General features: G+C 45.9%; 1 protein-coding gene across 1 annotated transcript in view; it reads left to right on the top strand.

Annotated features, from left to right (window-relative positions):
* The first annotated feature begins 271 nt into the window (after positions 1-271).
* Positions 272-25,376, top strand: part of FAM78B (family with sequence similarity 78 member B) — a 151,918-nt gene continuing 126,813 nt past the window's right edge. The window contains exon 1 of the mRNA XM_085601542.1: positions 272-2,300. Coding sequence (XP_085457668.1) covers positions 2,038-2,300 — 263 coding nt within the window. The 5' untranslated portion in view covers positions 272-2,037. The remainder of the gene's footprint in view (positions 2,301-25,376) is intronic.

Below are 25,376 nucleotides of genomic sequence, written 5' to 3'. Positions count from 1 at the left end.
GGCAATTTCCCACATTTGTGCAGTAGGTGCATTACCTTCCGAGCTGTCTCACTAGGGCTGGACCGTCTGAACTGCAGGTTGTGGACAGAACTTCGCAGCAGGCGCATCACCTGAAGCTACTATCTTACTCGGATTACAAACAGCGCACTACTCCAGTTTCCAGGCACCCTCCGAAGCAGGTGGGCGCATTAACCAAGCGAGAGCCCGTGGTTCCGTGAAGGGGATGGGGGAGGGGCCGACGGCAGAGGGGGCGGAGCTTGCGGCGGAGAGCAGGATGCTCTGTAGCAGCGGCAGCACCGGCAGCGGAGGCATCCCGTTCATGCCAGGCTGCACCACGGACGACGCGCCCTCCGGCCGGGCGTCGATGAGGGGCTGCGGGGGTGTCCCGCCCTGCCTGGCTGTCAGGGTCGTCAGCTGCCGCCCGCGCAGAATGCGCCTCTAATTATAGATCATGTGCGGAGCACAGGGCTCCCTCGGCGCCCTCGCCCTGCCTCGCTGCCACTGCGGGGAGACTGCAGATGGCGAGAGACGGAGCCGGCTCGCATCTTCCTCCTCGGTGACGCTGCTCATGCCTCCGTCCGCCACCTTCGCTCCTGCCTGCCCGCTGCCCGGAGGCTGCCCGGCGGGGCTCGACGACCGAGGACCGCTCCTACCGACCGTGCCGGCGCCCGGCCACTAGGTGCGGTGGTGTCCCTGGATGGGGGTGTGTGGAGGACTCCGGAAAGAGCAGGTGGGACAGCCGACCTCTGCAGGACATGGCCTTTTAATGCCAGGCTCCAATGGACATGGATATTGAACTCCGACCTCAATAAGACTGGCATAGATTTCTGCTCCCTGCAAGGCATGGGTCTTTGATCGAAATCCGCATAAGACATGGGTTTTGAATTCCGATCTCGATAAGAGCTTGGCGTTGGCTCGTGATGTCTACAACACATGGGTCTTTGATCCCGAGCTCCATAATGCATGGATATTGAATTCCCATTTCAGTAAGACTGGTGGGAATTTCTGGTCTCTGTAAGAGACACATCTTTAACCCCTCTAAGACATGGCCTTTGAAATTCGACCCTGATAAGACATTGGCATTGATTCCTCATCTCTACGAGCCATGGCAATTTGATCTCCATCCCTATAGGACATGGGTTTTGAATTTCGATCCTGATGGGGCATTGCCATTGATTCCTGATCTCTTTAAGGTATAGGTCTTTGATCCCTACCCCTATAAGACATGGGTTTTGAGTTTCGACCCTGATAAGACATCGGCATTGATTCCTGATCTCTTTAAGACATGGGTCTTTGATCCCAATCTTTATGAGACGTGGTGTTTGAATTCCGATAAGACATTGGCACGGATTCCGAAACTCACTAAGACATGGGTCTTTGATCCGGAACTCTATATGGCTTGGGTCTCTGATCCCATTCCACATAAGACATGGGTTTTGAATTCCAATCTCAATAAGACATTGACAGAGATTCTGAAACTCTAAAAGGTATGGGTCTTTGATCCTTAACTCCAAAAGTTATGGGCCTTTGATCCTGAAATCTCCTAAAACATGGGTTTTGAATTCCGATCGCTGAAAGGCATTGGCTTTGTATTCCTTCCTCAATAAATCATGGGTTTTGAATTCTAGTCGCATTAAAACATTGGCCTTGAATTCCAATGTCTGTAAGGCGAAGACTTTGAAATTGTTGTAAGACACTGTTCTTTGATGCCACTTTCTAGAACGCCAGCGTCTTGACCGCTGATCTCTGTAAGACATGGACGTGGCGCTCCATTTGTTTTAGGACACGGTTATGGAACTTCGATCGCTGTAGGACATGGCTCTTGGACACCGGCGATGAATGGCCCGGGACCCGCAATCGAACCTTTGCCCCTGCTGAAAAGGCAGACACAATCTGTATGTTCAATCGTCTGCAGGATTTGGTGGTTTTATTTTCTCACCCCTAGGATGCCGACCATTTTAGAGGGGCTTTGATGCAATTGCTCAGCCAGGTTACGTGGACGCCTTCCCCCCCTGGCCTCTCCCCTCCCCCCACGCCATGGGCTGCATCCAGAGCATCACCTGCAAAACACGGATCCGGAGGGAGAATATCGTGGTGTATGACGTGTCGGCCACCATTGACCCCTGCCCCACTGTCATCGAGGAGACCTCGCCCATCGTCCTGAGGTACAAGACCCCCTACTTCAAGGCCTCCGCCCGGGTGGTTATGCCCCCTGTGCCCAGGAATGAGACCTGGGTGGTGGGCTGGATCCAAGCCTGCAACCAGATGGAGTTCTACAACACCTACAGCGACCTGGGCATGTAAGCGAAGCCGCGTTGGTTCATTTCAGTCGTGTAGCTAGCTGCCCCTCCCCCACCCTCTTGAAATATGAAAAGCCCCTCAGTGGTCGTCATGCACGTGCTTCCCCCTCACTGCATGCCTGGGGAGGGGGCTGGGCTCCATATTCAATTCATAATGCATGAGCCCCCTTCACCTCACCACCACCCCCTCACGCATGCATCATTCACTCTCTCCCTCACCACACACACCCACACCTCAGGACACCCTGAAACACCGCCAGAGCCGCTTGAATTAATGAAGCCACTTTACGTTTGACAAGGGAAGGAAAAAGACGAATGTGCTTGGGGCAAGCGTGGCGAGCAAGTGCACGTGGATGAGAACCGGACAGCTCATAGTGTCACGCTTTGGGGAGGCAATACGGTTTCTAGAAATTCATGACTACACGGTAATGAATATATGGGCACTGAGAGGTGAAGGAACAGGGTGGGGGCTTCCGTACCTCATTAATTGTTTTCTTTTTTTGTCACTGAGCATGCATTATGCAGCAGTGGTGTAACGAAAAATCATGTGGCTCCTGCAGAATGTCACCAGGGTCCCCTGAGTCTCACATATATTTATTGGCCTTGGGCTGAAGGGCCTCCCTTGTGAAAGTTTGAGGGCCCCCCTTAAAGTGCTGTCCCCTCCATTACACCCCTGCTATGTAGGAGTTTACATAGGGCAGAATAGGGCCACCGTTTCCCCAGCTATCGCACCACCTGCATTCCTTGGTCTCCAGCTGTATCCTAGTTCTGCTGTCTTTGTATACACAGATTTTGAAAACGCTTCTTTGCATTCAGCACAGGAGAAGACTCCATTAAGTACATCCTAGTTCCCGGCAGGGCGCTCCAAGACTTATATTCTATTTAACATGGCTGCTGTTCTTCCAAAGGCATTCTGGTACTTGTAGTCTGTTTTTTAGCCTCATCCGATGAAAATGTGGGAGGTGTGTACATGCACAGGCCTTATAAAATCTTCTGGTACTTTTCAGTTAACTTTAGTAGTCAGACACTTCTCGGTAAATACTGGAATTCTCATGTGTATTTCAAAATTCTGGGCAATCTTAAGAGACAAGTTTTCATAATTATACCTTTCTATGGCATGTGTGCCCCCTACTGATATACCCAAGTTGCCCTGGGTCCTGACGCAATAAAGGAGAATCCCCCCCATCTATAACTGGAGTGCAGTGGGCCCCTCAGACCTCTGGGCCCCTGTACCACTGCACCTGCTGCACTAAGTATAGCTACAGACCTATTGCCCAGTGGTTAATTTGTAAAAAATAAAAATAAAGTGCCGAGGCTCTTGTCAGGATGCAGCTTGCCCAAGCCCATTTTGCCTGTTAGCGATGCCTAAAACAGAACCAACTACTAACCTTGAAATTGGGGAAAGGATGTGTCATACTGGCCGGGGCTGCTGACTTCGTAGCTGGGAAACAAGGTTTGAGTCTCGGCGTCGGCTCAACATCCTCTGATTCTGGGCAAATCACGTAATCTCCCTGTGCCTAGCATAAAGGAATGTGTCCTTAAGGGGTGCTCATGAAAAGCGCTGGCTTTGATGTTTAAGTGCCGGTGCTGAGCACCGGAAACCACCAGCTCAAATTAAGCACTGCCATTGCCCTTTACACTTTAACAGTCTTAGACTGAGAAGCGTGAACAGTACAAGTGCAGAATGCCCGGGGAGGCCAGCAGCTGTGTCAAATAAAAGACAAGTGCCAATATTCCTAATCGGGTGCTACTAGATTCTGAAATGTGTTTTATTTGTAAACAGATAAAACGCCCTCAGTGTTATCTATAGGCAGGGCCTCTGGAATTATGCAATTTTGTGGCTGCAGCGTTTTGTGCACATTTATGGATTTGCTGCATTTGTCACATGCAGCATCTGCTACAATATCTGCAGAAAATATGTTTCAAGCTGAAACCGCTCAAAAGTTACTAAACACGCAGTGACACGTCTTGCAGCGCAGTGGAAGGTCCTTTGCAAAGGTTGACTGATATCCTTTCTGTTGCTAATTGCTGTATTTGGGTGTTAAACGGGTTCTAATGATGTGAAACCATTTCCCAGACTGTGTCAACCTGTGTACAAAATGATAAAAAAAATTGAGAAATACTATCACAAAATATGCCCTCTTGCACTGCATAGCTTGCCTTTTCTTGTCGCATAAGTTTGTCAATCCTGCCACATAACTTAGCCCTCCCATACTGCATAATTATAGTAGCCCTGTCTATAGGCACAAAAGCACCCTGGAAGTACTAACATTTGCACCCAGTATCGAGGATGTTTTTGCACCCATTTAATGTCAAGGTGACATAAAATGTGGGAGTAGCATGCCCAAACGGGTTTTGCATCCAACTTGCATGTGTCGATGCACCATTATGCACACCGAGGTGCAAAACGTAAATGCAAATTGTGCTCAGCTCATGATAGGCGCTTGTTGAAAGCAAGCAATCAAAGATAAATGATGCTATATCTGTCTGAATTTTGTCTTCTCTCACTTTGACAATGACAAGAGGCCAACAACTCATATCAAGTCCAGAAAAGTCCCAAATACAAGCATTTTCTGTCAGCCCTCACCAATTACCTCTCCTAGTTAAGTCATCCAGAAAATACGAGGGTGGGAGCAGGGCTTAATTTGCACCGGTGGTTGGCACAGGCATTCTTTTTCAGCAATCTGGACTTATTTTTCCTTGTCAGACTTTGACCCAGCGCAAAAGAGGAAGGCAGCAAACTGAGAAAGAAGAAGATATAGAAAGATATGAAACCAGTAACAAAGGTTGAAAGCAGGGAGGCAAAAGAGCCTGCAATAGTGTGATAAGAGATAAGTGTAGGGTCGAGGAAGAAAGAGGCTTGAGGTGAAATCAAGATTTGGCAGCCGTTATTTGCAGCTCCCGCCCAGGGAACAAGCGCTAGTACTTTCAGTACAAGAATAAAGCGAAACCAATCTGAAAATGAATCTTGAACAGTGTAGAAGTTGCCTATCTACGAGTTTAGATGATATTTTGAAAAGTGTGGTGCGATCGGTTGCGGTCCGCATTAGACAGTTTAGAATTATCCACAGTAGTTAACTTCCATTTTTTTAAATACATCCTCCTGCTGATGTTCAGGGCTGGCTTTAGCACTGATGGCGCCCGCTGCGACAATCATTTTTGGCGCCCCCACACTCCATGACCGCCTCCTCTGATTCTCTCACCACCACCAGGCAAAAGTGCCCCCGATCTCTCCAATTATAAGTTATTGCTAAACACAGCACCCCCCGCCACTGAGGTCAGTGCCCCCTCCGCAGGTTAGCGCCCAGTGCGTCCGCACTGGTCGCACTGCCCTAAAGCCGGTCCTGCTGATGTTCTGTATGAGCGCTCCCGAAGTTGGCAGTTAGTGCTCTATGGGAAATGGTTTTGCCCAGTATGACACAATTTGGACAAGGGGGGAGCCGGGATTAGAAGTGTATAGGTGTGGGTATTTAGAAAGAATAACCCTAGCAATCGAGCAATGTACATTATGAAGGTGTATGGGAACGGTGATGAGGTGCGCCCCTGAATAACGACTCAACAGTATTGAATATCAGGGACAGAATCCTGAAAATAAAATATCAACAGGTAAGTAAATCTAGATTTTCGATACCTACCAGTGCTTAATTTGTAAACATAGGTGCCAGGGCCCTCCTCCGGAGGCCACCCCAGCTGGCACCACCCTTTGCCCCTGCCAGAGTTGCCAGTGGCAGCACCAACACAACCACTAACCATCACACTCTTGAAAGTGTGACAATTCCAGGCCCCCAAAGCTATAAAAATGACCTGGGTGGTAGGCATTAGTCATTGTTATTGTGTATTGATTTAATAAACAGCTGTTGTCCTTATCTCAAAATTTAACTGACAGTGCCACCTCATGGCAGACTGCCATAATTGCCGGTGCTGAACACCGGAAACCACTAGCTCAAATCAAGCACTGGTAATTCCACATATATGCACCCACGCAGTACATATATCTTCAAGGTACATAGATGTAAAGTTAGGAGCAGTATATCTATACTTGCCTATATGCACTTATCTTTCAATATGTTGTCCCTTGATATTCTGTCCTTAAAATTAGTATGCCACAATATTGTTGGTACAGATATACAGTACTATAATCCAGTTCTTGGATTATGGTGTCGATTCAGGATTGTGTGGAAGTGGAGGCAGAAAAAGGAGAAGCACAGAGAAGCTGAATATTTCTTGCCAATGATGACTGAGAAGTTGTTCCATGAAAATAAAAAAAGGCCTAGGGGCATATTTACAATGAGGATTACGCCACCAGAACGTCACGTTTACCAACTTTCCGATGGGGCAATGAACTGCACATTATAAGCAAAGTGGCGTTAAGCCACTTTTTTGTGGTTTACCGCTGCTTTGTAAATATGGGACTCTTTCACGCAGGTATCTGCGTGAAAGGGGTTGTGCAATTATTGCTGCTGTGGGCGTTCCTCCGCAACACCCATTGCTTTTTCATGTTGTCCCAGATTTACAAGGATCTGTAAATCTGAGACAGCACCAAAAACGAACCTCATGTAATATCAGGCGTTAGAATGGCTCAACGAGGAGAAATACTATTATTTCTCCTCCTTTTTGCTTTTTCGATGTGTGCTGCATCTGCACATCTGCCATTAGGGATTCTGTATGTGCAATAAGGTGTCCCTTCCTGCACATAAACAATCAGAAAATAATGGCAATTTGCTTCATCAATGTGTACTGCAGAATGCAGGAAACATAGAAGTAACAAACCACCATTGTTAATTGTTTATGTGCAGAAAGCGACACCTTCCTACACATCAACAACCATTCCCTGCAACAAAGGCACCCTTGCACTACGGCACAAGGGTGTCTGTGTTGGTGCTAGGTAGCTATTTTTAGTGCCAGCTCTAGTGAAAACACAGAGGTGTGCAGTATTGTTGCAAATACGACTCATCCCAAGAAGTGATGGAGCGCTCTTCAAGTGTGGAGAGATGAGGGCCTGATTACAATTGGGCTGTCAAATTGCCATACCTGCGTAAGCACCTGTTTGCGCAGGGATTGAAGTGAAAAGTTGTGCGATGTGCATTACTGATGATAATTGCCATATGCGATAAAGATTGCACTCTTCATTACATTTCGGCAGCTCAAACCTCCTGGAATTGAACAAAGGGAAAAGGCCAGGCACTTAACAGTTTTTTGGTGTGGTAAGCATAAAAATCCACGTTAGTCCCCAGAAAATCAGAATATGCAATAATTATCACATCCAATAAATTCGGAACAGCTCTGTATCTGATTTTTATCAGATCATTAATAAGGCCTTTGGTGCGTAGAGGGTGAAGGTTTGTCTCCTGATCTTTTCTTAGCTGTATGTCTGGATTTCAACTCACCTCCTTGGGTTACATGGGCTTCCTGCAGGGATTAGTCTTTTGACCAGGTTGGTTGGTTCACTGTTCATTACTGCCTTGTAGGTGAAGAAGTCGTTCTTTAAGATAATGAGTCTCCCCAGGGACAGCCAATCCACTTTGCTAGGAGGCCAGTATTGAAATCATGTGGTTCTACTCTTTGAGGAGTCTAGCAGTGACCCACAGGACAATCTTCACAAGTACGCCTGGAAGAAATTTAAATTACGGAGGTGTAATTTGCATAATTTTTGAAATTTTGCATTACTCTTGCGACACGAAATTCCGTCACTGAGCTGCTTCGTGTAGTTATGCGCCATTCGCTGTAAAAATTGACAGTGAAATGTGCCATTCGAGATTACCACAAAAGCACAGGAACAACAGAATGTGAGCAGCTGTTGTTCGCTGTCTTTTATTAAATGGGCCCTTGCGCCAAAAATTGGCATGAGGATTCATTTGACACTAATATATAGTACAAAATGACTGAGTTGCATTTTGCATAATTACGTGTAATTTTGCTGAAATTTCAGGTAATTACAAAAAAAACAGATACATGAATTTCCCACACTCCTACTCACAAGGATCAGGGTCAAGTCTGGAGCTCCAGGAGGGTCTTTGGCCCACATTGGAGTGAGAGGATCAGGGTTTAGATGGCGGTTCTGAATCCTAGTTTTGAATTATATGTTTTTATCCTGCGTAGTAGTGAGAATTTGTTGCAGGATCCCTGGGTTTTCGTTGTTATTAATGTTTTGAAGAGGAGGCAACTGCAGTGGCAGCTCCTCCGCTATGGCGGAGGCGCATCACCCGCTGCTTTCAAGCAGTGCGAGATTGAGAAGCAGAAACATAAAATGATAATAACTTTCAGTTATTATCATTTTATGTTTGTGCTGCTTTGCAGGTGGGCGGGTGAGCGGGGCTGCTCTTTTCTCAGAGCAGGGCTGGGAAGGAGTGGTTTGCCCACTCCTAAGTGCGCAATGACTCTTTGGGCGGCCCTCTCGGGCCGCCCAAACCAATCATGCACACTTTTCCCATTCTCCATGCAGGCTGCATTGCAACCTGCGTGGAGAACATGCCCAGGCCCCCATTCCCGGGTTCAGCGTCAAACCAGGACGCTCAAAACCAATCACAACACTACATTGCAGAGTTGTGATTGGTCAGGGGAGCCTGGGTGCCATCCAATCACAACGCTGCATTGCAACATTGTGATTGGTCAGTGGGGCCTGGCTGTGCTTCCTATTCCGCTAAGAGAGCAGGAGCAGAGACGCGGGACCCGGCGACAAGGTACGTTAATTTTTGTATCTATTATTATGCGCACTCCCTCGCCCACCATCCGCGAGCCATGCAGGCCATCACTGGGCAACTGTTCATGGTGAATCTAATTGAAATGGGCCCAATTAAACTAAAGTTTAGTATTGAACCAACTGTTGTAATGAAACGAAGATCCAACTCCAGGGTAGCTTAGGTAGTATTTATTAAGATGGTAAGATCAAGAGTAAAAGTACAGACGGCCCCCACCAGGAGCAGCCTTCCTGCTGCTCAGCCCATGCACCAACTGCCAACCTAACTCATCCAACATTCCACAGCATCATTACGCGCCAACATTCCACACCACACTCACACTGGCTAAGCAGCAAGTATAACACATCTCCCTTCATTACGGTGAACAAGAAAACAATGCAATGGTCCAAGAAAAAGTACGCATTGGTAAAAGGTGCATACATAGAAATAACATGAGAACCAATTGCAAAGACCTGAAGATGACTAAAGGGCTTTCAAGTTAAGATCAAAAACAAAGAAAGCACAGTACAATGGGCATGCAAGTTAACACCAAGAATGTAGCAGTTGACTTGAATCTTAACATATGATATGAAATGATGCAAATATGACAATGCCCACCCATGTACTCACAATAATGAAAGCAAATAACTGGGCAAGAAAAGAACAGTCTTTAAGGAAGCAAAAAGACTACACCTCCCCACATCTTCTCCCTTTCCACACAAAACAAACAAACCCACATTCTACTACACCACACCACACATAACCAACCAAACCCCTTAAGCTACAAACAAACCAGCTGGCCAGACTGGAATGAAAGTGAACACACAGGGAACCAAACCCTAATGGTGCAATAGTGATGTCAGTACAAGTGGGTGTTACCTAAAGTCATCCACCAACACATAACGGTGGTAGATACGAGTGACCCTACCCAGTCAACTCAAGCACCACACCAACAGGGTGATCTGCCTAAATCAACCCACAACCACAAACAATAGTGGTAGACCAGAGAGGCTTAGCACCCAAAAGCCTTCTCACACACACACCACCAACAGTGAGGGATTCACTTACATCCCCCAACAACCACACCATGGTGGTAACCCAGAGTGACTTAGTACCTAAAAGTCAACTCACACATCATACCAACAGGATGATCTGCCTAAATCAAGCCACACCCACAAAAATAGCAGTAGACCAGAGAGGCTTAGCACCTAAAAGCCTTCTTGCACACACACCTCCGACAGTGAGGGATTCACATGTATCCATCCACAATCACACCATAGTGGTAACCCTGAGTGGCTCAACACCTACTAGTCAACTCAAAACGCCATACAAACAGGGTGACTTACCTAAATAAAACCCACAAACATAGTGGTAAACAAGAGAGGCTTAGCACCTAAAAGCCTTCTCACACGCACACCAACAATGGGTGATTTACCTAAATCCTCCAACAACCACAGAAAGATGGTAAGCCTGAGTGACACAACCACAAGTGGCACAGTACTTAGACCTTTCGTCCAGTTGCAAGACGAACTATCCATACATGGCGGTTTTGTTTTGTTAAGGGGCGAGAGGTTTTTACCACCTGAATCCATGACGAATAGGGTGATTACTTTGGCCCATGAAGGGCACCTGGGACAAACTTTAACTGGCAAGAGAGTCACAGAAAAGTTTTGGTGGACAGGTATGGATAAGCAAGTGAAGGATTAGGTGGAGCTTTGCAGTAGGTGTAAGGAGTCAGAAAAATTTTGGGAAGTTGGACTAGCTAGACCTGTTCCTTTTGAGCATGTCGTTGGATTGGAAGAAGTTTGGCAAAAAGTTTGCATGGATTTTATTGGTCCGTTCGGTGACTTGCAAGATAACGTAAAGTTTGCGGCAGTCTTGGTAGACGCTTGTTCAAGGTGGGTGGATGTGGTTTTCATGAGAAGTATGCCCACAGAATCCACTATTAGTCTTTTAAGTGACATTTTTAGGAGGGAGGGCATACCAGCTATTGTTGTTACGGACAATGGTACACAACTCAACTCAAGAGAAATTGAATTTTTTTTTACAAAACTGGTTTGAGACACGAATGTACTTCACTGTATAACCCACAGGGAAATGGTCTGTGTGAGAGAATTAACAATCTAGTCAAAGGGACAATGCAATTAGCGGTCGCTTCAAACATACTTGTGCAGCGTGCCATCAAGGACATGTTATGGGTGTATCATACCACTGTACATCAAGGTATGGTCAAGACTCCTTTTTGAGTTAATGAGGGGAAGGCAAGCTGGCACCAAAATAGTTCCAACTTGGTTGCACAGCGATTCGACCAATTGTTTTTCTTCTAAGCACAGCAAAACTTTGGTTTGTGGTAATAGAAACATACAGCAAGGTGCCTGGGTGAAAGTCAAACCAGGTGGTAGAATGAGGGGCTTTAGCAAATTCAGAGGTCCCTTTCAAGTGAAGTATGTAGGGGGGAGTTGGGTGAAGCTACAGAATGGTCAAACATGAAATCTAAGAAGGGTGGCATTGCACCAAAAACAGGAAAAGGGTGTGCAGAATCCCATGGAGGTGCATGAAGAGGTCTTCGGATGTACACCCATAGCACGTAATACCCTCGAGCAAAAAAAAATAAAAGATCATTCCTCTTCTCCGGAGATATCTTTACCTGAACCAGGGGATGGCAAACAGATGGGAAGAGTTCTCAGGGAACGAAGGATGCCGCAGTATTTGAATCCTTATGTCTGTTACTAAGTTACTCTACCCTCAACTCAAGGGAGGGAGTGGGCATATTGGTATGTCTTCTAGGTCTGTCTGGACACTTTCACGTGTGTCGTGTATGGGTTCACACTCTATTTTACCTTCCTCCATGCATAATTTGTTGTTCTACCCATTTTACTTTCTTGTTTTTACTCTTTTCCTTACATTTATACTTCTCCAAACCCTGGACTTTTGCTTATGCTGTTCAACATATCAGAAGGTTATGTCAGTTATTTAGTATCATGTTCAAAGATGTATTCTTTTCATTTCTTTTTATGGAAGACAAGGAGATGTGTTAAAAATTGTATAACATTATGCAGCTCTCCTCGTGCTGCCATGCTGGTGCTGCTATCACATGTCCATCGTTCTGTGACGTGGTGTTGTTCTGTGACGTGGTGTTGACATTCTATTGTGTGGCGGTTGGGAGTTGGATTTATTGCCGCTAAGCTTTGGGTGCATATGGCACAAAGGAGCATAAACGACATCTGTGATCAACTTCTGCATGCATAAGATAGTCGGGAGGGTTGCAGAACCATCAACGCCTGGAGTTGCACAGGCCTAATTCCTCTTACTAGTGTATGCACAGTGGGTGTAACATAGACGGACAAGCTCAAACTGGCCAGCCAATCAACTAAAACAGTGTGGACGGCCTTTGCATGCGATTCTAATGGCAAAACAAACCAGGTGCAAACAAAAGGCAAAAGGGATATTGTGAGATATTCTGACACATAATGTATAATTTAAGCAAAATTGCATATCTACGCAGTTTATAGTTTGCCAGCTGCTATCGCGTAGGAGTTTGTAGACAAAGGTGAAAATAGCCTACAGGCAGCATGCAAGGCACCGCTGCTTCGCCTTTGCATCGCAGCACTAGAGCAGTGTTAATACACTGTTTTGCATGAGCACCAGTGACGTAGCAATAAGTAGTGCAGCAGGTGCACCGGCACCGGGGCCCATGGTCCTAGAGGGCTCCTCTGCATTCCAATAATGGCTGTGTATTACTATGTAACTGGTACCAGAGGGCCAGGTTTCTTGCTTGCATGTGTTGCTGTGGCACCCTTGCGACACCACTGACGACCACTCCAGATAACTCAGCGTGCAAATTGTAATAGCTTTGATTCTGCACAATTTTTCCATAAATTTTCACGCACTTCATTATGTGATCAACAGTAACTGATGGCCTTAGAGTTCGCGAAGAGTAGGTAAGTAAATCTCTTCAGTGTTATGTTGCGGAGCCAATCCTGGATGTCTTCTTTTGTGGAACTGTTGGCTATAGGAATGAGTCTAGTTTTAGTCAGTCGTGGCTGTTACAGTTAAGCGGGTGGAGTTGTGGGACGGGCTGGGGGCGGGTTGGGTGGGAGGGGGGAGTCGCCAGATGATGGAATAGGGAAAATTAAAAAAATAAGTAAATCCTTTTCCGTAGTCTGTCGACTCCCCCCCCCCCCGCCCCACCACGCTTACTTGCACCGGCCGCAACTGGTTTTAGTCCAGTTAGATTCGAGGTATGCGCATGACACGGAGGCTTGTATGAGAGTGAGGCAATCTCTGTGTGGACAGCTGTCTTTCGTTGTGGTTTTCAGAGTTGAGGGCGGGTTCTTAAGGTACTTCACCAAGGCCGGACTGGCCATAGTGGGCACCGGGCGTTTCCCCGGTAGGCCCCTAGGGTAGGGGCCGGTTTTGTCCCCAGGGGCGGCCATTTTTGTTACCAGGGGTCGGCAATATCGGCCCCCTGTAGCAAAATCGGATGAAAACTGCAAACTGCTCGGCTGCACTCCCCCTCACCCCAGGGGGGTGGCGGCTGAGCAGTTTCTGTTCCCAGTCTGGCCCTATACTTCACAGTCAGAGCCACGGAAATTATGCAGCAGGGGAGGACCAAATTATGTGGCAGTGTTCTCTAAATTATGCGGCAACAAAAGGCCTCTTATTAACCTCAATGAGGCGCATTTTGTGACAATGTTACTTCCTTATTTTGTCAGTTTTGCACGTTAACACTGTCTGGGCAAAGGTTCCAGTTCATTAGTTACAGTTTAACACTAAAATATATTAAATATCAAGAGAAAGATCAGCCTTTATGAAGGGCCTTCCATTGCACAGCAATACGTGTTGCTGTGTTTTTAGTAACGTTTTGATCCGTTTGAGGTAGAAACAATTTTTTTGTTAAAATCTTCCAATTATGGAGCAGATGATCTATGTGGCAAAGGCAGCACATGCATAATTATGCAGAAAATGCAGCGGCCGCAAAATTGCATAATTCCAGTGGACCTGTCCGCAGGTAATTGGCCACCACTTAGATCTGAGAAATCAGGGTTTCCACTTTGCATTTATCAATGTGAAACGTGCCTACCACAGGTAGGGGTGGATTGGAGAAGGAGTGGGGCTAAATCCTTGTTTTCTGGGTATCCTTAAACTCCTCCCTATATCCTGCCTCTTATCATAAATGGCGAGGCAACAACCTACAGCAGAGTACCATCTTTTCTTAAAGTGGGGGAGGGGGGCGTGAGTCTACGGAACAGCGCACTGCCACCAGTAAGACATACTTTTAAGTAGCCAATGCTCATGTCTATGAGGTTTTACAGATCTAAAACCTCATAGACATGGGCATTGGCTGGAATGTCCTGCCTCCGTTCAGTTCACTCTCATCACATAGCCCTACGGTGGACACTGCAAAGATGTGTGTCATATATTGAAATCCCAGCAGAGTTGACTCAACTTTTCACTCTATAAATATCAATAACAAAGAGTACTATTGAGTTAGGTCTGTAAATGCCAATATAACACATGCTTATTACAGTGCCTCGAAGCTACATGACTGTTGCAGAAAGCGCTGTAGAGAACCAAGTAATTACTACTGGTAATCTTGTAGGTAGATTTTTCTGGGATTGTATATATGTCGAATCTCTCTTTTGTTTTGTGGGACAACAGGGAATAGATATGTAATGTTTTTTCATGTTTTGGTGAGTTGAAGTAGGGATTCACATGTCTGCAGAGCAGCTGCTATACTTTCCATATGTACATGTGGAGGACGGGTTGTATATTCCGGAGACTGCGCACACTGGCTATACATTTACCCCCACTGGTAAATATACCACGAGAACAAGCACTCCCCCCAGCCAATTGAGTAGTTTCCAGTCCATTTTTAATCCCTCAATTTCTAGTAGCTTTTACATTGATTCTAAATACTTCCAATCTTGTTAAAAGAGAGGAGAGGAATCAGATCAAAACGGAGAAAGAATGAGAGGATAATGAACCAAACTCCAAGAGCAAAACATGACAGGCCGGAAGTGTATTCAAATGACACATGAATACAAATTCGACCCACAATCCTCTCAAAAGAGTGCCAATAACTCAAATCCAGGCCTTCACACGATTAAAACAAAGAAGGGGGGATTCTAGCCCTATAGACTGACAGGACATGCCCAAGATGACATCGCCCACAAATTTTATAAAGTCTGTATAGGGCGTTGACCTGAGAGAGGACTCTGCTTGGACAGAGCTTCATGTGCTCAACATCCCTCCCATTCTTAGAAAAAACCTCCCAGAGGTAAAGATACAAGCCCACTATTTCTAATTTGTATGTACCCAAATACCAATGAAAATTCCTCTTTAGTCCTGACGCCTTCTTATGAAAAATCAAGATTTTGCTTTAAGAAATACTAATCTTCAAAAAGTGTTCTGCATAGTTTGCTACAAGACGACGCACCAAGCCAATATGAGTTAAGTCCATAATGGCTAGATTGTTAGGGTATAGGAGGGAGCCAATGGACATCGCACCAATTCTGGGGGGATCACCCTTCACTTGATTTAAGGTGCCTGGAAGATCATAAATATATAAGGAAAACAGAAGGGGAGCCAACAAACAGCCCTGCTTAAGATCGCTCCAAGTTTTAACCTTATGGGATGAACCTTGTGTCCCCCCGATCAGGTATCCATATGTAGCTCCATAAGAAGACCCGCAAGGTGGTGAGGAACACCCAAAAGAAGAAGCTTTCTCCCCATCGTTTGATGACCAACTCTATCAAACGCTGTGGAGAAATCAATAAACGCTGTGTTTGCTGACATACCTTGGGAAAAGGAGTATTTTTCCACTATCGTTTTAAGGACCGCGATATTGTCAAATGTACTATGATTCCTCCTATAGCTAGCTTGTTCCGGGGAATAATATTCTAATCTTGATCCCACTGTTGTAAATGACAGAGTACACTCTTGGCAAAAAGTATGCCAGGGGCGCCCAGCAATGCTATCTATCAAAAACGTGCCGGGCAGGATTTAGGACCCTTCTTAAACAGTGGTACAATAACACTGCCCCCCCCAGGATTGGGGGATTTTCCCGGAACGATAACAATAATTCAATAATGGGGCAAGGAAGGATCCCCAAGCTGCAACCTCCTTTTTAATGACTGTGATGAACTTCGTCAGGCCCCAAAGTGCCAGAACCTATGGCATTCTTTATAAACCCCACAATCTCGTTAACAGAGGGAGCACCAAACACGGAACACAACACCTTGTCCACACAAAGAGTCACGGGGATATCTAGCTCAGTGTTACTTATGTACAACTGGGAAATATATCCCACCCAGACATTTTCGGATAAAGGGATTTCCTGCGCGTTCACCCTAGAGTCACAGTATTCAGCAATTAAATGCCTCTCTTAGATTGATCCATTTTAAATTGCATTCCCTCCTACTTTCCTAGAGTTTACGTCGGGTTCTTAACCATTTGAGGCGGTCGATTTCATGCTGTCTAACTAGGGAAAACAGTAAATACTGTTTTCTTATTAGTAAATGTATTTCCTGGTTTATTGCCTTAATCGGGAACAGTTGAGGTACTGATGCTAGAAGGAATGTTATTGACCCCACCTGCCCTCAAACTCTTCACATTATAATCCTTAGGGAAATGCAATTTTCTTTTTCTGTTTAGGGGTTCTTCTTACATTTTATTTTTTCCTTTTCTTAGTCAAACCCTTTTGGCTCCTTACAGGAGACTCCACCTTACCCTCCATTATAACCCTACTTGACTCGGCCACAATATGATGCAGTGCAGTCGATGTACTAGCAATGGCGGATTCCCCTTTCAGCCCCACTCCTTACTGTGGTACTAATCCATTTACTTTCCCAGCTTCTTGGTACCTTTTTTACCCCTTTTTAAATATTGGAAAGATCTCTATCTTGTCTATGCCAAAAGAGGGGTTCTAGTTCCGGTCCCCAAACAACATACTTAAGTCTAGCTCTTCATTTTCAAGAATACAACCATTTTTTTGGGGACATCACATAAGGTAGCGGTGTACCAACTTGAACAGAAATATCTTTTACCCTTCCTGGGTGCACAATCCTTTTAGTTTCGTTTTTTGTTTCACAGTATTATCCTTAAATGGACTTACAGTTGACTTTAACTCGGAAGGGCCTAACTTGTTTACAATCTGCACTTCGAGCAAAATTGCAGACATCAACTCCAATACATGATCAGAGTTTAACACCGTTTTTTCCAATAGAGACAAAATAGAATATAAAATCCTTTCAATAAAAAATAAAATATCAGATTAAACACCATCTCCTTCATTGACAGAATTCAATTGAGTGCTCAGGAGGAAGACTTCATGGTCTAATTCTGAAAGGGACCCACCCCCAAAATAACACTTGGATTTGTAGAGTGCGGCTAATCACCCGTGAGGGTATCTAGATGCTGTTCATTTTTGGTAGGAAAGGGGAGATTAAGTGATTGGATGGAATCACAGGATGTTGAGCCGCTGTTGAGACTCGAACTGGTATCCCCAGTTGCAAAGTCGGCAGCTCTGGCCGTTTCCCCCAAGGGAGAGTAGCTACAGTCCAGTGGAGGTAATGATGGAAGCTGAGAACCGGGGGGGGGGGGGGGGTTGTGTTAAGAAGGCTCTCAGCATTCAGCGTTTTCAAGGAGGGTCCATAAATGGAGGAACCCAACTTACCCTCCATAAGCAAATAGAAGACAATTTCAGGAAGAGTAAAATCTTCACCAAACACCTCTTTGATGGCAACTGTAGCAGCTTCATTATAAATTTCGCTTCTTGGGGACACTTCTGAGGCTAAGCATAACCCCTCACGGAGGCCACCTTCCTGGGGTGAGCTTGAAAAACAATCTTTGATAAGGATATCGGAGGGGTTAGAGGATGTTGAATAGGCAGCTGCAGGCGACTCATAGAAGATGAAGTCGGAGACAGATGAACTGGACCCTCCTGTATCCCACTACCCACCAAGGCCTCAATGTCATCACTGACCGTCTTTGGACATCCACGAGCTGAAGATGAGGACTTAGCTAAGAGTGGAGACAAGAAGAGACAAGAAGTCGAGGCTTCCACCACTGCCATGAAGGTGACTTTAAGCATTTTCTGTAAACAAAATATTAATACTGGGATGAGATTTGTAAAGCTATTGCTGGGAGCTTCTGGTGCCACAGATGGATTTCTTTACTTTTGAGTTTTGACTCGGGGAAGAGGACATTACTCACCCAGAAAGCAATTTCTTCAATGTCATCGTGTTCTCACGAACTCCCCCCCCCCCTAAAGACCTTCTAAGCCTGCACCCACTGACATTTAGGCTGCTGAACAGGTCGGGGAACTCATCGCACACTGTTCAAAAACTCAGAGAACGCTCAGCCAATTCCAGAAGGCCATTGGATTACACAGAACAAAATGGGGAGCAAACCTCCATAAGCCAAAGGGAGGAAGCATACAATATGTGCGTCTCCTGGACTCGACCACAAGTCACACCCAGACCTAGCTGGGCCGCTTCCGTGGATCCGGGCTCACTTTCAGACAAAGCAACTAACAACAGACAGTGTTAACATGTGAGCAAACAGCAGGCAGCAGGGTAGAATTCAGGGTAGAAATCAGGATCAAACACTGACTAGTTTGTAAAAAAAAAAAAACAAGTGCCAGGTCTCTCGTCAGGAGGCCACTGCAGCTTGTACCACACAGTGCCCCTGCCATGCCGTCACTGGTAGTAGCAACACAACTACTAACCATCACACTCCTACAAGTGTGACAATTCGGACTGTTCCAGGACCCCAAAGCTATAAGAATGACAGAAGGTAATAGTAATTTTTAATGTACACTAAATTAATAATAGACCGTTGCTTTGCTCATCTCAGACAGCGGCACCTTGGGGTAGTCTCTTGCAAGCGCCGGTGTTGACACTTAAGTGCCGGAGCCGAGAACCGGAAACCACCAGCTCAAATTAAGCACTGGTATCAAACTGCCAAACAGCAAGTGAATGGATAAGCCTGTAGATGAGTAGATGTGCAGAGGGCAGGCTCTCCTCCAGGAGGCACAAGCTGCACAGGCCTTATGCCGGCCGCCTCTTCGCCACTGAGGAGGCTTGCAGCCTAAGCCTCTACCTGCACACTGCTGTCCTCAGAGTCACGGATCACAGCTGTCCGACTCAGACTCCCTTGGGTTGCCGTGTGTCACTGTAGTCTGTCTCCTACCTCACAGAGCGGGGGAGGAAAAGGCAGCAGGCCAGCAGAAGACAGGAAATAGGAGATAGAAGGCTGGCCATAAAATGCTCCTACTGCCGGCCACTATTGTCGCCACTATCGTCTCTGTGCCAGGGTCGGACTGGCCGTAGCGGGCACCGGGCAATCCCCCAGTGCGCCGCACGGTGGGGGCCGGTCTTGGGCCCCTGGGGGCCGTTTTTGTTACAGGGCCGTTTTTGCAGCATAGCTGCAAAATCGGCCCTGTAACAAAATCGGCGGAAACCGGCCCTGGCAAAGAGCTCGGCGGCACCCTCCCCAACCCCTCCCCCGTGGGGGGAGGCTGGCCAAACACTTTACCAGGGCCAGTTGTGGTACCCAGTCCGGCCCTGCTCTGTGCTCTGTAGGCTGCAAAAGATGGAGCACACCTCTGCCAAAGCAGAACGTTAGCCTTGCTATGGCGCATTCTATAGCCGCTCGCTTCCTCCGTTCGCATATGCTGATTCTGGTACCTGACGTCAGTAGGCGTGTTGGCTCACCTGCACAGAGGAACCATTCTTTGGTGAAAACGCAAAACATGATTGCCCAAGAGCACACAATTTTGTCAAATGGGAGAACAGACTTTAAAAACATGTCTGCTGGTTCTATAGTTTCCAACTACTCAACTTGGCCAATCCAAGGAATTACCCTTTCCAGATAAATGTCACTGTGCTTTGGGCCTTGTCCAGATTTAAAATTCAGTGCTTATTTTTAGCATATTTTGGTAAAGTGACAAATCTGGGATTAAATGCCACGTCTTTTAGTTCTATGGTTAAAGGAAGCCTTATTGCCTAATTAGACTAACAAACTTGACAGTAATGATTCGTAGGTCAAAACTTTAGGATTGCAGAGAGTGTGTGTGGTGACCCGTATTTTGGTAGTGACCCTACTACTGTTAGTAACTCTGTCTAATGTCAAAAAACTTAACTCGGGTATTTAGGCCTCAATTATAACACAGTTTAAGTCTTGGTCACGGCTCACAGTCCCTTTCGTTGCCTTCTAGTGATCTCACCACTGGATTTTAGGAGTAGTTTTATTTTGGTCCTTGTCTTAAAAATGTCCCTACAGTCCCTGGTAACTCACTGCTCCCCGTCGTTGCAGCACCTCCGAGAGGTTTGGGAGGGGGATGTGGGTCAGCTGGAGGAGGAGGACTGGACAGAGGCTCTGGCCTCGCCACGCGGGGCGGCTGTTGCTGTGAGCCTTCGGCTCATCCAGTTTAAGTATTTGCACAGAGTCTATTTCACTCGAGTTAGGCTGTATAAGGCGGGCCTGGTGGCCTCTCCGCATTGCCTCCGCTGCCTGACTGCTGAGGGGACGCTGCTCCACACGATATGGGACTGTCCTGTGTTAACTAGGTTCTGGCGGGGGGTCTTGACCTGTCTGTCGGAAGTGCTGGGGTGGGATCTCCCACGGTCCCCCAAACTGGTGCTCTTGCATGTGATGGAGGATATAGGGGGCAATGTCTATAAGCGCCATCTGATGCTCCTGGGTTTTACGCTAGCTAAAAGGGATATAGCGAGGGCGTGGAAGGCGCCAGTTGCACCGTCCATATCTGTCTGGAAGACCGGTCTCGATTTTTGTATGGGATTGGAGGCCCCCATCTATGTGGCGCGGGGCTGCCCCCGTAAACATTATAAAATATGGAAGCGCTGGGCAGACTACAGGGGACTAGATTTAGAGCCCATGTTGGAGGAATAGTTGGGTGGGGGGTGGACCGTCTCCTTCCAGCCCTACAGAGGCATGGCACACTGGAGTGCCGGGCGCAGCCGAGCTTGGGGGGTATGGGTCATGGACGGCACAAAATAGTGGTTGAGCATAGATCTGCTGCCTTGACTGGATGGACAGTGCGATGGGTGGGGGAGGGGGGTGGGGGGTGGTGTTATGTTTTTTTAAGGGAGGGGACTGCATTGGTTCTGCATGTCTCTTTTGTAATTTACACACGATATCTCATGAGGAAAATGTCAAAGCTGGTATGTTGTCTTCTGATATGGCTGAAGTCTCTGGGTCACGGAGCTTCGCATGACGTGTCTTTGACGAATAAAATTTGTTTACAAAAAAAAAAAAATGTCCCTAAAGCAGATATGGTGAAGTCACTTGAGGAGGTAGCCATGTTTAGGTGTCCTCAGAAAGTTGAAAACAAATTGCTTAGTCAAAGGGGATGCGTACACACCCCAGCAGGAAAAGGGTCAAACTTCACTGCTGTGACCACTGTGTTCCCCTTTTTGATTGTTTTTTCCTAGAGCAGTGGTTCTTAATCTTTTGACTTCTGTGGAACCCCACGTAATCATTATTCAAATCTAGAGATCCCCTCTGATTCATTATTAGAATCCAGGGCCCCCAACTGAGTCATTAGTGGAAGCTGGGTGCCCTGGTTGAAGCAATATCAATGATTTGATACTTAAAACACTGCCCACAAATACAGAAACAACATTCATCAAAACACATATACACAAGCAATGAACTATTTTATTTAGTCCACAAACATTTTTTTACAAATCTCAATTTTCATTTTAATGGGAAGATTGAGGCTTATCTAAATTCAACTGAAGCCACCCATCATCCACGCTGTATTCTGTAGGGTGCGTTTGAGCTGCTCCCACGAATCAATCCGAGCACAGCAAGTACAGTTTTAGCCTCCAATTTCAAATTCCTTAAAATTTTCAGTTTTACATTTTGCTTCTTTATTCATAAAGACTTTATTAATATGTTATTACTTAATTTCCTAAGTAGTCGCTGGCCCCCTGAGTAGGCATCATGCACCCCCATGTGTCCCAGACCACAGGTTAAGAAAGGCTGCACTAGAGAGTTACAAGAATTTATTTATACGTTTTATATAGCGCTAGCTAGAACCGAAGGTATCAGAGCGCTTTACATGATCGTGAAAGAATACAATAAATCAGGCATGCAATAAACATATGAAATGAGACGCAATAGATAGTAGTACACATCAAAGAAAATAGTAGCATAAACTAAAACAAAAGAACAATTCAATAGGATCTGATAGACAGCATAGGCAAATTATTATTATTATTATTATTATTATTGAGTCTTGTATAGCGCGTGGTTACCCTTGGGCATCCCAGCGCTCGTCCAGAGTACACACCAAACCAGCAGAGCACTAAGCAGGGAACAGACGAGTCTTTAAAAGACTCAGCCAAAATAAACAGCCAACTATGACAGAGGGTCTAGTCCTGTACAAGAGATGATTAACCAAGTTCGGTAATCTAAGAGTTAAAGTATTTGTTGAGTTTTAAGTGTCGTTTGAAGCAAGGGCAGGAGGGGTTGCATCTAAGATCGCAAGGTACAGAGTTCCATATACTCGGAGCATTTACGGAAAAAGAGCGAGCATTGGTTGCTGATTTTTTTAGATCGGGATGTAGGAACAAAAGTGCGTTGGAACTTCTCAAAGATCTAGGAGTCCCTGCTTTCGTAAGCTTGTTTTCTAAGTGGTTGGGTGTATGTGAGTGAAGGGCTTTGTGGGTGATGTAGGCAGTCTTGTAAGTACATCTTCTTTCGATGGGAAGCCAGTTGAGGCTCCTGAGGGCAGGAGTGATGTGTTCAAACCGTTTAACGTCTGTAATGAGCAGGGCTGCCATGTTTAGAACTGACAAGGGGGGCGAGGTAAGAATGAACAGTCTCACGCAATTTTCACAGGTGTAGGAAAGTTTGATGTATTTATTCTAAGGTGGTTTTAGCCCTGTGCTGAAATATGCAGAATTGCTGTTATTTTGGGGTGGGACAGCCAGGCTAAAAAAATCATGAAAATTGTAGTCTGACTAAGACAAGTGTCTGACTGTCAGGTAAATCTGGCGCACCTTTTTATTTCTCTCCCACTTGTGTCTGAAAACATCTTTTATTCTTCCCAAGAGGCCCCTCCGCCTTGATAATAGGCAGGTTCTTAAGGCAGAAAGTCAAGGACTTGTTATTAAACGCTTACTGGGCACGCAGAAGGCCCCCGAACGCAGTGACACATGAAAGATTACCATAGAACCATCTATGGAATAGTAATTCTGGATCTATGTATGGGACAAGATATCGTTTTGCATACATTGTGAGGATATTGCAAGTCACTGAGGATTTGCACTAACATATCGTGCAAGCACACCGACATACAACTAGTTATGTATTATAAAAACGTATTTGCAGTTCAGTGCAAGCCCCCTTCAAGAGCAGCTACCGTTTATAATGCAGGCAAAATGCAGAGAGAGGGCTGCTTTTGTGTAATGAAATATATACAGCCTGGGAAAAACCCGAACATGCTTCCATAAAAGGCTCGTTTCTGCGAACAACTATTAATTTCAGGAAAACAGTTCAGAAAAGTTGGAAATCTATTTGTGTTCGCCGTTGAAACAGCAGTTGTAACCCTGCTCTTACCTGAACTGTGATATCTTCTCTTGAGCAGCTTCGCCGGTTTCGTATTACCGGCGAGTAGTGATGTCACAACTAGACTGTAATATGAAAGGCAGCGAAGGGGTTTTATGCAGGGATTGCTTCCTCCTCTCTCATACATAGGCACTGAAAGGATTGAAGTGCTGCTCTGGGTTAACTTTGTTTTGTCATTGCTTCTGTGGTCTTGTTGTTTCGAGGAAGAGATTTTTTAGGTCATTTTGCAGAGAGGGCTCAGAGTGGGGTTTTCTCAGAGGGTGGCCATGATCAGGGTCTGAACTTTTGGGTCTGATCACTGATAGTGCCTTTGAGTGAGTGGGGGTGGGGAGGGAGAGAGAGAGGAGAGAGGAGAGAGAAGAAAGAAGAGAGGAGAGAGACTGTGTGTAAGCTTCTTCCTCCTAAATTTGAGGTTGTGCGGTGGTAGAACATTTTCAATATGGTGGTGAGGGCTTCTAGGATGCCAATTCTTGTCCAATCCTGGGCTACAGCGGTTTTGTCAGCCATCGATCAGCTCTTACGGTGTCCTAGCTGTTGTAGATTGTTGCTTCTAGTCTAACCCCAGATATGTGACACGTTTCTAAGCCTCTGTCTTTCCCATCTAGTCAGCTTCTGTTTGGTTCATGGGGTGGTCTTTAGTTTTCTAGTGCTGTACCCACATTGTGAGGCTAGTTGCTATGCCTGAACATGCTGTAAAAATACAGGACATAAATATGATGGGAATGCCGGAGTTAACATTTCCAAGCCAGTGGAAAAACCTAGCCAGTATTTGGGATACTTTTTAAAATCGCTGTGTTCTTTCCCATGCATAATTCCAATGTTTTTCTAAAAATGCCTCCACCAGTGCTGCCAGATGCCAGTGTTACCGACTACCAAGGATGCTTAGTTTTGTTTCCACCTTATGCCTCCATCGTCCACCACCCTACACTTCCTATCTCTGTGTCTCAATTTTGCAGGCTTAGTTCCCTCCTTTCTCCCTTTGTCACTGTGTTCATATCTTTCTCTTCCTCCTCACTCTTTCTCACTTTTCTGCCTTTCTGTCTCCTCCTCTGGGTTATAGTCTGAGGATGAAAAGTAAATTCTGAGGGCCTTATTTATGAGGCCCTTGCGCCACCGTTGCGTCACTTTTTGTGACGCTGCGGCGGTGTAAAAAATGTGCCACACTGCCTTATATTTACAAAGTGGCGCATCTAGGCAGATGCATCACTTTGTAAACCCCTGCGCCACATAATACCTGCATCAGCAGGCATTACACCTTAGTGCCAAGACACCTCCGGGTATTCGTGCACTGTATAAATCTCGATAACATTAACATCAGGTATAATGTATGCAGGGTGGATGTCCCGTCGCAGCAAAGCCATGTAGAAGTAACTCCACGAAATCTATGAGATTTCACAGCTCCACTTCTAGGGCGTTACTACGTCAAATCCTTACTCCTGCTTGAACAGGCGTAAGGAGTGATGCAGGCCTTTTCACATGGGGCTTGCCCCATGTGAAAAGACACATTGCTGGAGTTGTGCCTGTTTTCAGACACACTCCAGCAATCCACCAATTTTGCACCTACAAGTATGTCAGGAATACTGACGTATCTGTAAATCCTTCCGACATGGAGCGCCATACAGCAAATATGGTGCATCCATGGTGTCGCAAAGATGGCGCTATGAAAAGTGTAGATTGGCTGTTTTCTCGCAACGATGTGACACTTTTCATAAATTAGGCCCTGAGGCACAAAAATCGAGTACCGGTGCCTACCACCTACATCCACCTGCACACATTAAGCACTGGTTATTTCAGGAGC

This window comes from Triturus cristatus, chromosome 4_2 (assembly GCF_964204655.1).
Source record: "Triturus cristatus chromosome 4_2, aTriCri1.1, whole genome shotgun sequence".
Lineage (NCBI taxonomy): Eukaryota > Metazoa > Chordata > Amphibia > Caudata > Salamandridae > Triturus > Triturus cristatus.
Note: the sequence above shows the minus strand (reverse complement) of the source record. Positions and strands in the feature narration are given on the sequence as shown.